This window comes from Spermophilus citellus (assembly GCF_964194105.1).
Source record: "Spermophilus citellus genome assembly, chromosome: 9".
In the NCBI taxonomy this organism is placed as follows: domain Eukaryota; kingdom Metazoa; phylum Chordata; class Mammalia; order Rodentia; family Sciuridae; genus Spermophilus; species Spermophilus citellus.
The window spans coordinates 138791460-138808404 of NC_138191.1; the positions used below are offsets into that span (position 1 = coordinate 138791460).

A 16945-nucleotide genomic window follows, 5' to 3' on the forward strand; every position below is an offset into this window, starting at 1 on the left:
ATAACCTTCAAAGGATGCAAGCTGCTTACTCAGGGTCCTCAGAGCGTGTTTTGATGCTCACCTCCTGTCAGTCATGAATAAGATGGGTTCAAATCAAAGTCACAGTAATGGCCAGAAGTCCTGGACATGAAAGCTAGGCCTGAAGTACCTGGACCAGTCAGGACCTGCGGGCTTGTCACTGTAACTGGTCCTGTGGCGTCCCCACCTTCTCGTGTGCATCAGTGTAGCATAACTGAGACTTTTCCTGCAATGTCTTCATCTTGAGCACCTTTCTGCAGGAGGTTCCTCATCTGAACACAGGGGCTTTCCACACACAGACTGTTCTGCCAGCCTGGGTTCACCTGGGATCCCAGCCCTCGTAACAAGGCTCAGAGTTTCAGAAAAAAGAAGGCCCCATCTCGTACTTCACTTCTATGGCTGTGTCCCCCAACCTCAGAACCCTGTCCCCCAGGGTACTCTTGGCAGCACATCATGGGCTCCCTGCCTCACGTGAAGCCAGGGACAAGATCCTCACCCGGGTGATCAGCACTGCTCTTCACCTCTGTTGGCAGTCTGGGAGTGAGTGGCTCAGGGCCAGGAAAGAGCATGTCCGTTGTCCTCTTTAAGATAGCCTTCCTTACTTCAGGTTGCTTTCTCCTTAATTTTCCAACTTCTTTAGGTGGGCCCGTAGCCCACTGGTTTTAAACTTTGCTTTCTCTTCAAACATAAGCACTTTTTAAAATTTTTTAATTTTTTGTATTCTAATTTGCTATATATGACAGCAGAATGCATTACAATTCATATTACACATACATACATATAGAGCACAATTTTTCATATCTCTGGTTGTATACAAAGTATATTTACACCATTACAGTCATAAGCACTTTTGAAGATACAGGTTGCCTGTAAGTCTGGCTTTAAATTTAAGTTGCATTCTGCAAATTTTGACATACCATATTTAAATTATCATACCAGATGATATATTTCTAATGCTCTTGTGAATGTTTGGCTCACAGGGCATATATCTGAAGTTTTCATGGTTAACTTATTGATTTTGAATTATATGCCATTGTGTTCAGAAAGCAGTTCTTAAAACTGTGGGCCTGTGGTCTGTGAAGATGGCCACATTGTGTTAGGCAGTGTCCGTGTACGTGTTAATTGATTAGAACAAGTTGTGACATGTCCACATTTTCTGTTTCACTTGCATGAAGTACTGAGGAAGGCTGTTGATAGGATGTCCTTCCTTATCCCTCCCTTTCAGTCTGTCGAGTTTTACTTCCTGTGTTTTGTGCTCAGCTAGCTGGTACATCTGCATGTTTGTGTGGTGTCCTCTTGCCATGCCCCACATCCCTCATGGGACTGCCCCACATGGGGTTTCTTGTAAAGTCTCCTTTATCCAACCTCACATAGCCGGTCCACCCTTGTGCTCAAGGTTTATGTGCCATATTTTTTCTTCTTTCCTTTCCCCTTTGTGTGTCTTTATTCATGGTCTCTTGGACACTGCGTGAGTTGGGCCATGGATCTTGTCCCTCCTCGGAAGGCCTCTACCTGTTAAAGGGTTGTTACTTCATACCTGTTCTGCATGCATGGGCTCTTCACTTTATGGGGAGTCTCCGCCCTGAGAGTGTGTCGAGCGCACCGGACACACATCCTTGCCTTACGCATCCTTGTGATGGCAAAGCTGTCTCAGGGATGAGGCTTGCTGCTACTTCTGAGCATCCCCAGGGTACTATGCAGCACCTGGTCAGTGCTGGACGAAATTCCTAGTCAGATCCCAGCCTTGCCTGTGTGGTGGTTATCTCTGATGCTGGGCCCTGCTCTATTTCCCTCTGCCATGTTGTGCTTCTCCTAGACTTCTTTTTTTTTTTTTTTTTTTTTTTTTTGCCGGGGGGATGGGGGTACTGGGATTGAACTCAGGGGCACTCAGCTACTGAGCCACATCCCCAGCCCTATTTTGTATTTTATTTAGATATGGAGTCTCATTGAATTGCTTAGTGCCTTGCTGTTGCTACAGCTGGCTTTGAACTCACCATCCTCCTGCATCAGCATACCATGCCACTAGGATTGTGGGTGTTCGCCACCGTGCCTGGCCAACTGGACTTTTTTAAAAGCCTGTTTTAGGGCTGTGGATGTGGCTCAAGCGGTAGCGCGCTTGCCTGGCATGCGTGCAGCCCGGGTTCGATCCTCAGCACCACATACAAACAAAGATGTTGTGTCTGCCGAAAACTAAGAAATAAATATTAAAATTCTTTCTCTCCTCCCTTTCTCTCTCTCTCTCTCTCTCTCTCTCTCTTTAGAAAAAAAATAAAAAATAAAAAAAATAAAAAAAAATAAAAGCCTGTTTTAGCAGTTGGCTTTTTAGGCAAACATCTTTGTGGCATTTTTGGTGGTTTTCTAGGGTTTACAGATGCATGCATCATTTTTCACAGTCCAGGCAGTTAATGCTGTGCAAGTCCATATGAACATAGGGCCCACTGTCTCCTCTCCTCGTACATTGGGTCTTTGTAATCAGTATCACATGAACACGTGCCGTCACCCTTGCAATGCATTGTTACAGTTTTTGCCTTTAAACATTCTGAAGAAATAGCTTTAGGAATCTTGATAAATTAGAAAAAAATAACTAGCTTTTGAATGTGTCTTGTGTTGGAGATCCCTTTCCTCAGGGATCCCTTGCCCCCAGTGAAGCTGCAGATGGCACCAACCCTGTGCTATGCTTTCCCAAGGCATCCAAACCTGTAGTGGTTTGACTTGTGTATTAGGCAGAGAAGGGACTGACGGTAGTAACGAATGGGAAAAAATTATTTTGAGACAGGTTCTTGCGAAGTCGTCTAGGCTGGGTTCACCTTTATTCCTGAAGGGTACTCCAATGGATATATACAACTCTGTGTTGGCTTTTGGCATTGTCTCCTCCACTTCCGCTTTACAGATTTATTTTTGGCTTTCAGAAAATTGACTGTTATGTGCCTGGGTGTGATTTTCTTTGTATTTGTTTTGCTTTGTTATCTGGAACACGGAAAGTTTCTCTTCCATCAGGCTCATGTGATTTGGGTCATGTCTTCATGTGCCTTTTTTTTTTTTTTAAAGAGAGAGTGAGAGAGGAGAGAGAGAGAGAGAATTTTTAATATTTATTTTTTAGTTCTCGGCGGACACAACATCTTTGTTTGTATGTGGTGCTGAGGATCGAACCTGGGCCGCATGCATGCCAGGCGAGCGCGCTACCACTTGAGCCACATCCCCAGCCCTTCATGTGCCTTTTCTGCCCCTTGCTCTCCCCCTCTGGGCTCAGCAGTGTCTCTCCCATCTGTGGCCTCTCTGCTGGCTCAGATGTGTCCGTGTCTCTGCATGTCCAGTTGGTGTCTGTCGCCTCCAGCACACGGGCCGTCCCTTGGGTGGTTTCACGTCAGAACGGCAATGTCCCAGCAAGAGGGAAGCGCATCTCACACCATTGCATGAAAGCACACTTGTCAAGCTTGTGAGCCACAGAGGATGTCCAGGAAATGGACAGGTTTATATTTATTATGGCAGAGTTTTTTAATTTTTATTTTTAGAATTTACATTTATTTCTGTTTTTAAAGCAGTTTTAATTTTAGGCTTTAAAGTTTTACTTTTTTTTTTTTTTTAAACAAGCGTATTTCATCTGGATCTTGAACCCAGTGTAAGTAGCTGCCTTCACAGTCATTGTCTGCTAATCCCAGCACCTGGTCTTCCAGGGTTGGTCTTTGTGGCTCTAGCCTGACTCCTCTTGCTATAGTAGTGCGCTGGCCATCTGGAGTAACCTCATTGCAGACACTCGTTGCCCTCCGGGCTCTGGTGCTGACCTTTCCTTTGTGGACAGCAGGGCACTGGTGGGGTCTCCTCTCTATCACTGTACATCAGGTGTCTGGTGTGGGCGCTGAGAGCATGGTCCAGGGCTCCCTCTGCATCTTTCTCTTTGGCACATCTAGAGACATCCCAGCCAGGCTGGCTGAGCCCGTGGTGCTGTGCAGCAGTGTGAAGTCAGGGGTTGTTTACAGTCAGCCTCTTGAGTGGGCTCTCGCTAGTCGAGGATGTCTTCCTATTTCCACTGAATTGAAGGGGACATGTGGTATCAGCCGAGGCTTCCACCGTCAGCCTGCCACCCAGGCTTCAGGGAGTGTGGCAGGACTGCAGAGATGGCAGTGCACAGGCATCTGACTTTAAAATTAGGACACTCTGGAAGTGGTTGACCCAGTGAGTTCATAGTGGCTGGGACAGAGTGTCTAATATTTTAACTATATTGCAAAGAAAACAAACTTTACAACTTCTGTCCTGATGAAAATAATTTGAAAAATAATCAATTCCCTAAACACTCATTTCTGACAAGACTGTGTGGCCCACTTACACAGATGGTTCTCAGTCCTGGCCCCAGAGGCTAAAGAAGAGAGAATCCATCCATCCCTGTCCTAGAGGCCGCTTCTTTACTGGTACAAGCACAACACTCTGGCCCTCACATAGCCTTCCATTTGAGATGGCCACAGGCATTTGAGCATTGTGGCAGAGGTCTGGCCAGATGTCTTCCTGATATGACCAAGCATTGTCCTCCGGCGTGGGGGACATGACAAAGTTCATGACAAAGTTCAACTTCATTTTCTGGGCAGTTTTCTTCTCCAGAGAGAAGCTGAATGTCAGACATACCCATGGAAATGTGTGGGTCTTTCCTCATAGGCTCTAGTGAACTCAGACATAGAAGGAAATATACTGTCTCCATGAAATCCACGGCGGGAGTCATGCCAGCCATCAGTTGCCACTGCCAGCAACTCCGCTCCCTCTGGCTGCAGGCCAGCCCCAGGTGCTTCCCCTGGGCCTCCTGGGGCTCAGCTGGACCACCTTTGCATTTTACCAGCCTTGCTGCACCAGAAGGAAGCTGCCATTAGCCAGAATGGATCCCAGGTCCCCTGACAGTGTGAGAAGCCTTGGAGCTGCACACCTTTTCTTCTGCCTTTGGTTGCTCACAGAAGGTCCCTCCAGTGGCCTCACTTGCCTTTTCTCTCGTTGGTGAAGCAGGTGTCCTGCACTCCTCACCTCTGTCTCCTGCCCCTGTATGCCGTCCAGCATGGGCCCGGCTGGCTTTTCCTGCAGTTGTAGGTGGATGGTTCTTTGCTCTTGGAGTTGTTGGCCCTTCTCCTGGAGGACCTTGCCAGGTGTCCCCTTGCCAGTGGTCAGCACTGGCACCATTGCCCAGAATCTTCTTCAGCCTCCTCCTTGTGCGGGCTGGGAGGCTAAAGCTGCCAATGTGTATTCATTGTAGAACTTGAGGGAAAGAAGTTTGAATTATCTTTTGTGGTTTTTACATAAAATCCTAACTAGAACCACAGTGTTGTCTTCAAGGGAGTCGAGGAGCATTCTGCTGTGCAGTGCTAAGCTGTCTCCGTTGTTGGACATTGTGGTTTCCCATCTTCTGCTCTCCATTGTGGACGTGGAGCAGGGAGACTGTCCTTATAAGTGGGCACTTGAGACTCATTACCTTAGGGGGCTGCACTTGGCCACAGCAGCTACTCCGGGTAAATGAGTGTGTGTATCTATATTCCATTCTTTCCCCAGCCTGGTGACATCTGCTTTCGAGATGTCCCCTTGGTATGTCCTCAAGGACCCTCATTGGTAACCTGTCCTGTGCTTTAGTAGTGTACCTTTCCCTCTGCCTCTGCTCAACCTCACCCCAAGCCTGTCTCTGCAGCTAGTCGTCCCCAAGCAAGTGGTTCAGGACCATCCTGCCTTTACCACCCAGAGGACAGGGCCAGCGCGTGCCTCTCTACCCGATGGGCATGCACACAGGAACTCACCTTGCTTCAGTGGCTCTCCTTGCACTGAGAACTGCTTCTGCTATCTCTTCCTCTCCTTCCCTCCCTCCCTCCCTCCTTCCTTTCTTCCTTCCTTCCTTCCTTCCTTCGATTGAACCCAGAGTGCTCTGCCACTGAGCCACACCCCCATCCCTTCTTATTTCTGTTTCATTTTGAGGCACGTCCTCACGAGTTGCTCAGGCTGGCCTGAACTTGCGACCTCCTGCTCAGCCCCCTGAGTGGTTCAGACCACTGGGAACTTCTAATGTGCAGAGCTGGCTCTTCTGATACTCCCCGAACGGGTCTCGTTATCAGGGAGAGTGGGACTCCGGAGAACCCACAAGAACCTTTAGTACTGTTGGCCTCTGAGTAGCCACCACACAGGTTGGGGCAGGCCTGTGTGACTTCAGAGCCTGTGATCTTATGTGTGTTTGGGCAGGGCAGGCCTCACAGGGCAGTTTGGGCAGTGTCCACTTGCTGTGTTGCCCACTTCATGTTTGGTGGGCTCCTCTTTTGGTGCTCGTGGAGCCCTAATAAGCCGCACGTTTGCTGGCTAAGTTAGAGTTTCTACGTTTTCTCCCTGAGCGAGGCAGTATGTATAGAACATGTAAAAGATATAGTATCTGCACAGTTAAATTGTATTCCTTCCATATACGAAAGCTCACAGGCAGTGAGTTGTAACACTGTGAGCTGACAGCCCCCTCCTCACATGCCACAGAGATAGCTGGTGTGCACCCTGGAAACTCTGACTTACATTGTCCACCCCTGCTGTGCCTTAAGGTGTCTGGGCTCTAACAGTTTTGGGGACCTCAGGTGCCACTCAGGTCTTCGTGGCTCCTCCTGGTGAGCTGAGGCCTGTCAACTATCCAAAGACAGTCATCCAGCTCCTTGTGTCAGGGCTGCAGGGCTGGGGCTTATCACTTCATCTGTCCTGCGGGAAAGCACCGGCTTACGGGACTGCTCCTGGTCTGAGGTTGTGTTTCTCCTGCCCAGCCTAGTGAGGTCAGTGGGGTCTCCCCCTTTCTTCTGCCCTCTGTGCTCACACATGGGCCAGAGGAGAGCTGTGAGGCCGAGCAGCACCATCTGGCTGCACACCCCACAAGGTGGGGTTTCTGGGAGGAAGGGCAGGAAGAGGACCAGGACAGCCACGGGAGCTGTGGGGGTACAGCCACAGCTGGGCCCACCCGCCATGCCAGGCCACAGCTCCTATGTGGCCCCTAATGTCCCTGGGGTTTCTGGGAAGAATTTGACCACAGATCTGTTCCTGTGGGCTAAACCCAAGAACATTTCCCCAGATCTTTCATTTTATTTTGAGACAGGGTCTCACGATGTTGCCTAAGCTGGCTTCTAACTTGCTGACCTCCCTAGTCTAGGCCTCCACGCTCAGCTTACATGTCCTTTTCTAGGCACCTACTGGTATTTTGGGGTCCATCACCTCTGTGTTTTTCCTGTGGGGCCAGATTAATGATGTCTGTGGAATAGGTGCTTTGTTTTCCCATATTCCTGCCGCTTCCTCTTGAGCTCCTCAGTGGGCTGCTGTGTGTGTTGTTTCTGCTCTTCATGTGACTCAGTGCCACGTGGCCCTCTGGCATGAACATGGAGGGAAAGAATTTCCATAACCACAGTCTAAATGGGAATCTTCTCGAGACTCCCTAGTGCTTCCATGATCCCATGGAAAGGCCAGGCTCAGGCCATTCTGCTTGCCATCCCCAGCCCTGAACCCCAGAGCTGTGGTAAATACGTGGCTCCATGGGTGCCGCAGGAAACCGATGCTCTGCACAGTGGCAGTTCAGGCCCAGCTGCAGCCTTGGTTTTGCCTCTCTTCTTTCCTCAGGCTGCGTGGGGTAGGATGTGCTGCACCCAGGCCCACATCCTGGTAGCCCCATGGCCTCACTTCCTTGGCAGGGACCGTTCCCACCCCAACTTGCACATCATGGCCACTGCCCTGGAAAGCCAGCCTATGCCCCTTGTTCACACAGCCTCACCACTGGACTCCTTGGAGTTACTGCCATTGAGGCTGGGCTCCCCTATCACCACTGGTCCTTCTGGGGCCTACGAGGCCTGTCTGGCCTGGCCCTGTGGCATGGCCTCTGACTTCTCCCTCGCATGATCTTTGCGTTAACCATCACTCTCCACCCACTCCAGTGAGCTCCACCAGAGCAAGCAGTATCCACTTCATGCAAGGCTGTGTTCCACTGGACCCTGGACAATGGTGAAGGGCCAGTGAGGTCAGGAGGCAATACTTTGTTGAGCAGAAAAGCAGGTGAAAAATGCAGGTGCAGTAGTTGTGACCATACCTGTCATCCCAGCGACACAGGCAGAAGGGCTGCAAGCTCCAGGCCAGCCTGGCCCACTTAGCAGGACTCTGGGGTGGAGAGCTGGCCTCCTCACACCAGGCTCAGGTGTCTGGTAGGTGCGATTGCCCCACCACCTGCTGCAGAGCACGTGGTCTGTGAGGTGCTGCCCGCTGTCCTGGAGTCTCTTGCTCGAGCCTGCTCTCAGCTCGCTCAGCAGTGCGTACTCGGACACAGCTGCTTCTCTGTGCACAGATGGAACCAAAGGTAATGTTTAGACTGTCCCGGCCTAGACGAGAGTCTTCCAGGCATATCTGATTGGCTACCGTGCCTTTCTTTGCTTATGGGATCTGAGCTTGCTAGGTGTGGGTCATCATTTGTGTCTGCTCTTTGCCAGGTTACTTGTCCTGCTGCCGATTCTTGGATGACAATCAGATAGTCACCAGCTCCGGAGACACCACATGGTAAGTACCAGACCAGCACTGGACACGGGGCACACACCTGTTGTCCCAGAGACTCATGATGCAGGTTAGCAAGGCCCTGTCTCAAAACAAGAAATAAGAAGGGCTGAGCTATAGCTCAGTGGTAGAGCACCTATGGGTTCAGTGCCCATCACTGAAGAATAAAGAAAATTGGCCACCTGGCCAGGGCTGGCAGTGTAGTCTGAGGCCACTCCTCTGTTCACTGGTAAGTCCACATGTGCAGGAAGGATGGTTCTTGGCATCTATCAGGCCATTTTTAACTGGAACTAAGTACAGATGATTCCAGGCTGCAGTCATGCATGAAGGTGCCTGGTTTCTCTGTTTGCTCTGCGTGTCTCCCCCTGGCTACGTATATCTGTAGCTCTTAAGGAAGGGGTTCCTGAGCACAGCGTGAGACAGCAGAGTTGGGACGCGAGTGAACGGTGTCATCAGATGCTTCCTGAGAGTTGTTCTAGCTCCTCCTAGTCTTCTGGTCTTCAGAGGTATTTGTGGGAGGCCAGGAGCTACTGTGACTAGCCAGTCTGTGGCACAGACAACCACCCCTGAGATGAGGTTGGCCCACATCTGGTGAGGAGGTAGAGTCTGTGGGACACGGCCTGCTTCGGCCCCTTCAGCTGGGGCTTTATAGGGTCAGAGTGTCCTAGGAGTGTAACCCCATAGATTTACAGGAGCTCATGATCTAGACTTGGTCAGATGGTTTTGAAGCTCACATCTGGTCACTTCCTTGAAGCTCCTGTGCTCCCTGCTTCCTTTGTGTCCCTCAAGCCTGGTGAGGGTGCCTCTGTACAGCATGTGGGACTTCTAATGGACCTGCGTGGCCAGGCCAGCAAGGCTCCCCTGGAGGCCGACATAGAGGGGCACTTTTCAGAGCTGTTGCTGCTTTGCTGGGGGCAGCAGTGGCTTTGTCCTTGAGCCACCCCTGTGCAGTGGTGTGGGTGCCCCACCTTGAACAGCACCAGCATATGGAGTGCCAGCAGCAGCCATTGGGAGCCCCACTGTCCTCCGCGAGCCCTACATGTCCCCACTTTGAAGAGCCTCAGCCCTGTGCTGGAGTGAACTGCCCTTGGGCCCAGGTGCTCTGGGACAGCCCTGCCTCTGGGTTTATTTGCTTTGCTATTTCTCCTCCAAACAAAGTCATATTACATTGGGTGCAGTGGTGTACACCTGTAATCCCAGCACCTTGAGGGAGGAGGATTGCAAGTTCCAGGCCAGCCCCAGTGATTTAGGGAGACCCTGTCTCAACATAACAGGGGCTGGGGACGCAGCTCCGTAGTGAACCACCCCTGGGTTCAATCCAGTGCCACTCACATACAGCAGTTCCCATTTGCCCTCTGTGAGAGCGCTGATGTTTCCTGTGGTCCTAGTGGGTGGAAGGTAGTATATCAGATGACCCATGGGCTGAGACGTAAGACTGACTTGTTTGTCCCTGCTTTAGTGCTCTGTGGGACATTGAGACCGGACAGCAGACGACCACATTTACTGGGCACACTGGAGATGTCATGAGCCTGTCTCTCGCTCCTGACACCAGACTGTTTGTCTCTGGTGCTTGTGATGCTTCGGCCAAGCTCTGGGATGTCCGGGAGGGGATGTGCAGGCAGACCTTCACAGGCCACGAGTCGGACATCAATGCCATCTGCGTGAGTCTGGGCTACCTCTGGGCTGGGGCTTCTCTCTTCTTGTCGATAGGACTCTGGAACCCTGTGAAACACTGGCTGCAGTCTGATAGGAACTTGGAGGCCAGCTGATGGCACGCTGTGCCTTGCCAAACATCTGTGCCAGGCCCGTCCCCACCCGGGACACCATGGTGCAGGTGCCACAACACACCTGACTTCAGTACAGGGTTTTGGGCCTCTGGCCTCCCAGGGTGGCTTGGAGGGACATGTCTGCTGGGCTGGGGAGGATCTCTGCTCTTTCTCCACACAGCCAGCTTTGGGCTGCCAGCTGCAGGGGAGCAGGAACCCCGTCTTGCCAGAGCCTAACCTGCTGCCCTTTCCTTCTGGTCATGTCTGCAGTGGCCCCAGCACTGAGCAGTCATGTTACCATGGTTTCTTTATGAGCATCTGCGTATGGTCTTGATTTGCCTTCTCTTTCCAGTTCTTTCCAAACGGCAACGCGTTTGCCACTGGCTCAGATGATGCCACCTGCAGGCTGTTTGACCTCCGTGCCGACCAGGAGCTCATGACCTACTCCCATGACAACATCATATGCGGGATCACCTCTGTGTCCTTCTCCAAGAGCGGGCGCCTGCTGCTCGCCGGGTACGACGACTTCAACTGCAACGTCTGGGATGCGCTCAAAGCAGACAGGGCAGGTAGGTGGCCACGGGGCCCCTGCTGAGCATGTAGCCACGGGACCAGGATCCGCTCCAGTGAGCTGACTCTCAGGGTACCTGCGCTCCCCCTGTGAGAGGAGTGCACTCGGGTGGCAGGCAGGAGAGCCACACCCAGCTGGAACATGGCAGTGGGCCTGGTGAGTGCCCGCAACAGTGTGTTACTGGTCTGCACTCTGTGTGTCCCTGTCAAGGGGGCTAAAGGGCTTTCTTATTAAGTGGACGCATGGCCGTTAACTGAAGGAGGCTGATCTTGGGAATCCTCTAGCAAGTCTGAGTCTGGAAGTCAGGAAGCTTGACTCCAGGACTGTTTGCTCTTGTGCTCAGCTGGACTCCACATTCTTCAGCCCTTCTGGGAGAGCAAGGGGGATCCTGGTGGGTGGGCGGGAGTGTCACAGCACCGTGACGGAGGGATAGTTACGTCCGTAGCCTATGCGGTTAGCTGCTTTGAGAGGGTTTTGATTCTTTTGCCTGTTTCCCCCACACACACACTCCTTTGATGATTTAAGCTTCTCACGTGAGTGTGACAGTTGGTCCGGGTGGCCCCGGGTTTGTCCAGGTGGTTCCTCCTCATCCTCTGGAGCATGCTTGTGTTTTCTGCAAGTGGGTCCACTCGTCTTAGCCACTCCCCTTTAATAAGCTTGGACTTGGCCACACCCTTTGGTGTAATTTCCTTGTGGACAAAACTTGCCCCTCTCACCAGGCATAGTGGCACACACCTGTAATCCCAGTGGCTTGCGAAGCTGAGACAGGAGGATCCCAAGTTCAAAGCCAGCCTCAGCTAAGTGAGGCACTAAGCAACACAGTAAGACCCTGTCTCTAAATAAAATACAAAATAGGGCTGGGGTGTGTGGCTCAGTGGTCGAGTGCCCCCGAGTTCAATCCCCAGTACCAAAAAAAGAACAAAAACAAAAAGCTTTCCCCCTTGCTGGTGTTCTTCCCTTGCCACCTGAGGTGTGGCCATCCAGCACTTGTCCCAGCCTGATAGTGGGCGAAGCACCCCTGGATGTGTGTGTGATTGTACCCTTGTGTTCCCAGGTGTCTTAGCTGGACATGACAACCGCGTCAGCTGCCTGGGGGTGACTGATGATGGCATGGCCGTGGCAACAGGGTCCTGGGACAGCTTCCTCAAGATCTGGAACTAACACCAGTAGGTAATGGAGCAGCCCACGTGCCCTTCCCCGAGTAGAGCTGTATGTGTTTCTCTTAGGACCTGAGGTAGTTGCTGCGTGGCTTGTAGAGTCACGTGGACGTAGTGTGGTCTTGAAGCCTAGTAGATCCAAGGGATGGCCCCTGGGCCATGGCTGCTGCAGGAGCAGTAGAGAGGACAGTGGCACTGGTTGTAGGGCTGAGTCCTGAGTGCCCGTGTCTGTACGTTGACCCACGCTCTGTTCACAGCAGCAGGTGGACGCCACGGAGACTGGAAGACCATTCCGACCTTGAAGCGCTGCAGTGATAGCATATCCTATCCAACCGTACTAACGTGGACACCCACACCTCCCCTCAGAACTTCAAAGGGCAAGATCTTTTTCCTTCACCTATTGCTGAAACCAAGAGCACAATTCCCATTACGAGAAGGTCTCTGTGCTGTAAACTAAAACAAATTGTGCATTCCTTCCGGGGCCATTGTCTTTGTTTTCTTTTTGTCTTGGATAAATTTTAAAAGGAAATACTACAATAAACATGTTAACCAGAAGGCCACCCTGAGTGTAATTGTGAGACAGACGCCTCTGCACTAGCGGGTGGAATTGCAGACCAGGGTCCTGTTCTGTGGCACCCATGCAGAGCCATTTGAGGACTCTGTTGAGCTTGTGATTGTTTCTGAATTTCGAGTCGGGTCCATAGCAGGGTTCTGGATGCTTTCACACTTCCTTGTTCAGAAGTCGAGCACGACGGGTGTCTGGGGCAGGCCTCTGATACTGCCGGTGAGCTGGCTCTTCTCTTCTGGTCCCAGATGGCTGTGGACGAGGAGTGCTGAGAAGCAAGAGCGCAGTCAGAGTCCTGCTCCAGTTCCCTCCTAGCCCGTCCTCCTGGCCAGCTCTGCCCAGCTGTCTCCACTCTCACCTTGGGTTTCCTGTGAAGGGACGTTTGTATTCCCCTAACACTACCCTGCCCCGCCCCGCGTCAGGAACCTGTTCTCAAGAGAGATGCCTGTCCTGTGCTTGGATAGTCAGTCGGTTATTTGTGTATGAAACAATGTACAAATCAATGTTTTGAAAATAATGATCTCAGACTTTCTAAGTTGAATTTTAAACACTTTGATTGTTTGCCATGTTGGGTGGTTTACTCTTAGAATCGCATGCTGTAGAAATGCTCACTGCACATAGGACTCAGTCCTTAGGTGTTCTTTTCTTTTAAGAAATACCCTCTTAAAGCTGTAACCGTGGCGGCTGTCCACTTCCTGTCGCTACTCTGCACACATATCGGAAGCAGCAAGCGCTCTACATGTCTGAGTAGCGGGATAAGTCACTGTTTTCTTTACTTCTTTAAAAAAATATACAGTCCTGTTGCAAACGATTGCTGTTGGATTCTGAGGGAAGGGGTGGGGGGAGTGACAGAGAGCCCTCCTGCCTCCTTGCGCCAGGACCGCCTTCTGCACCCAAGGCAGACCTCCGACTCTCATCTCGAGGGCCCCTCCTCCCTCGCCCAGTGCTCCTCCTAGCTGCAGTAGAGGCTTCGCCATCCTGTCTTCTGCACCACCTGTACAAAACTGTGCTGTGGCCTGCAGAGGGCCTGGGCCTGGCAGAGAGCGCAGTGGCCCTCCTGCTCTCCACCTGCACCTCTGTAGAGCTCTCTTCACCCCCTTCTCCCCTTCTGTATTTAAAGTCGGTGTACTGCAAGGAGGCTGGATGCAAGGTAGATGCTATGTTGAACTGTACTGTTATTTAAGATGTAATAAAGCAGTTTGACATGAGGGACTTTGCTGTGCTGGTTGTTTGCGGGATTTCAGTGTATGGGGTGGCTGCCTGCCCTTGGTTGCCCCTGCTGCTGTGAGGCCTGATAGGCATGGTCCCCCCACATCACATGTACCCCCCTGTGTCAGAACACTGGCCCCTCTGAAGTTCCTGGGAAGCCCCAGTCTCAGGCCTGCAGAACAGCATGGTCCCCCTGCTACCACCTGGGCCATCCTGGGTGGTATCTCCCCAGGTCCCTGCCCTGCCATCCCCTCCTTGGAAGCTGAGAACCCTGACTTCTATTTTGTAGTCCCCTAAGGGCCTGAGGCCATGCTGCCCCAGAGACACCCTTTCCTCCTGGCTAGGTGGCATTTTCATCTGTCTGAGTGACCGAGCTGCCCAGGAGCATGGGAAAGGAGGGCTAGGCTTCATGTGCCTCAGCGCCCACCCACCTCCTGCACTCACCCCAGTGCTTTCCGGGCCTCCCAGCTGCAGAGCCTAGAGGTGACTGCCAATCTTCACAGCTTGGATGCTGGCACTTTTTCATATGCAAGTGGAAAATGTCCCTTTTCTGCCTCCTACGCAACAGCAGAGAGGCTGGTCCTAGGACTGAGTGGCCAGGCCCAATTTGCTGGATGCAGGTGTCTGTCCCCCTCAGGAGCAGCTCTTGGGATGGACCTGGTAAGGTGCTATTTCAGGCCACCGAAGTGGAAGTGACTGGTCGGCTGAGCCGTAGGTTTCCTGGGCTGGAGGGTGGAGTCCACAGGGGCTCGTCACCTCACCTACTCTGTGCCTCTCTTTGGGAGTTCCTGTATCCTGGGGGGTCCAAGCCTGGCACCTGGCAAGCAGACCTGAGCTGACAGGTGGGATCAGACCCAGAGGGGACAGGGGCTGATAGCCACTGTTCCCTTTACTTAGCAATGTCACTGAAACAGGTGTCCATTGTGGGCATGTGGACAGCAGTACTGACCAAGGTTGTGAAAAGGGAAGGATCGTTCTCTCCCAACTGGGGATGAACCACAGGCGTTTTCAGATGGTAGGCTCCAAAGGTCCAGTTTGCACAGATGGTGTCCACCATTGACTGGGACAGGAGCAGCATCACCACCTGCAGCCCTGAGGGGTGACCAGGAGGTACCAGTCCTTCCACATCACTCCCCACAGTCTGCCCTATAGCCCCTGCTGTTTGCATGTGCACTGGCCCTGCCCTTGGAGGGTGGCATACCTGTCACAGGTAGAAACAACTAAGGGGCCTCTTTGGCTCTGCTCCCAGATGGTCCTGTCTCCGGCACTAACTGCACGTGTCCTCTATGTCCTGTGTTACTAGGTTTCTGTACTGCCCCACATACAGCAGAGCTTGGCCCTCAGCAGTGACCCCAGACAGCAGGGCCCTGCCTGTGGCCTATTTGGTCACAGAGATACATCTGGGGCTCAGGGCAGCTGCTACAGACTCCATCAGCACCACCCCTGGTCATCTGGGTGGCCTGGGTGCAGGGACAGGGACCTGAGGCTAGGAGGGGGCTTGCCTAGCTCCCCCCCCCCAGGTCCCCACCAACTGGCTCATCCCTCTGTTCCGCAGCCTCCCAGTCCCACCACTGTCCCAGTACCCGCTCCACCACCCTGGGCTCATGCCACTAGGAATTCCTACACCTGCTGTTCCCCCTACCTAAGGGACATAAGCACTCCTGGGCAAAACTGAACCCATGCTCTGTGACCCCTCCTCCATCTGCCTGTCCCACCTCTCTTCTCTGCTGTGGCATGACCTGTCTGGCACATGGCATTCAGAAAGCTGGTTGCCCCCACCAGCCCAGGCAGGAGACTGACGCCTAGGGAGGACAGAGTCAGCGCTGGATGGGATGGCCCCCTTCTCTGTTCCCAAGCCAGAGAATGCTGGGCCTAGCCTGTGCCGGGTGCACTGGCTGGAAACCAGAGGCTGAGTTTCAGACAAGATGACCTTGGAATAGTCAGGGCCCTAACCTCTTGCCCACCTGTCCCTCTGGCTGCTACTTTCCCTTTTGGATGCTGGTCAGCCTCTGCTCACCCTGTTCACCCCATGCAGCCAGGCCACCTGAAGCCAACTTCCTGCCCAAAGCTGAACAACGCCCAAAAGTGCAGCCTGCACCAAGCACTCCACCCTGGCTCCTAGGAACAAGGGGCGCACCCCCAGCGACAGCCCTTTTCTGGGTGCAGGCTACTATGCTTCTCCCTCTGCTTCTCAAACCTGCTGGCCTCCTCATTTAACCTGCAGAAGAGGTGGGGACCACATTAGGGGGTCTGAAGCGTAAACAACATGGGGGCCATGTTTAAGAGAAAGAATACCAAACAACAAATTAACACAATTATTACTCTAACAGCTAACTTAGCAGCTCTGGGGCCTGAAAAAGGGCAAGGTTACCCATCCCTGCTGCCACCCCTTCCTGGACCGGCCCCTCCTTTTTATTTATTTATTTTTTTAAGACTTTTTTTTTAATATTTATTTATTTTAGTTCTCGGTGGGCGAACACAACATCTTTGTTTGTATGTGGTGCTGAGGTTCGAACCCGGGCCGCACGCATGCCAGGCGAGTGCGCTACCACTTGAGCCACATCCCCAGCCCAGGCCCCTCCTTTTTATATGATCAGTTTCCTCACCCAACTCCAGCCCTATGGACTTTGACCTCCTTCCAGCCCTGGGCCCTCCCCTCCCTTTTTGGACTCACCCAAGTGAAATGCTTCTGGGAATCTTCTGGGTGCTTTCAGGACCCCTGCCACCCTTGGCCTTGTTGGAGCAGGCTTGTCATGGGCCAGTGTGAGACTTTGGCCCCTGAACCCCCTGCCCTGTGAAGCTGCATGTTTAAGGTCACCAAAGGGAGCCACAGCCTGCTTCCTCCTGTAAAATGGGGAAGCCACTTGCACAGGCTGCTGGGCCAAGGTAGACAAGGGATTCCCCTGGCCACCACTGTGCACCTGTCAATTCCCTTTAGAGGGATCACATGAGAAGGATGTGAGCTGGGTGCCTCTGCAGGTGACTGCTCCCACTCTAGAAGTTTCTCGAAGCCTAGGCCAGTGCCTGGCATCTATCACTCAATGTCGATCTAACACTATAATGCCAATAATTTCTTGAGCTGGAAACAGCTCAAGCCTGCTGTGGGTGTGGCTGGCAGTCACTTTGGGGAAGCTGTCGAGTTTACAAA

The 16945-nt window shown here is 52.3% G+C and overlaps 2 protein-coding genes and 1 long non-coding RNA gene across 7 annotated transcripts in view; 2 read left to right on the top strand and 1 right to left on the bottom strand.

The window, feature by feature from the left end:
• Positions 1–13796, top strand: part of GNB1 (G protein subunit beta 1) — a 71388-nt gene extending 57592 nt beyond the window's left edge. For 2 of the 5 annotated variants that reach the window (XM_081305203.1, XM_081305199.1), the window contains 5 exons: positions 8469–8535; positions 9989–10190; positions 10648–10864; positions 11921–12032; positions 12284–13796. In XM_081305203.1, the coding sequence (XP_081161329.1) occupies positions 8469–8535; positions 9989–10190; positions 10648–10864; positions 11921–12027 (593 nt within the window). In that variant the 3' untranslated portion in view covers positions 12028–12032; positions 12284–13796. Of the gene's footprint in view, positions 1–8468; positions 8536–9988; positions 10191–10647; positions 10865–11920; positions 12037–12280 lie in introns of all 5 variants that reach the window. The other 3 variants (XM_081305202.1, XM_081305200.1, XM_081305201.1) reach the window with 3 other exon arrangements.
• LOC308655244 (cyclin-dependent kinase 11B) overlaps positions 1–16945 on the top strand; it is a 143784-nt gene that overhangs the window by 56888 nt on the left and 69951 nt on the right. The window lies entirely within an intron of this gene.
• LOC308655247 lies at positions 1875–6183 on the bottom strand. Its single transcript, XR_014023433.1, has 3 exons — positions 3234–6183; positions 2321–3047; positions 1875–2094 (listed from the first exon to the last, which is right to left on the bottom strand). It is a non-coding gene; the product is annotated as an uncharacterized lncRNA (long non-coding RNA).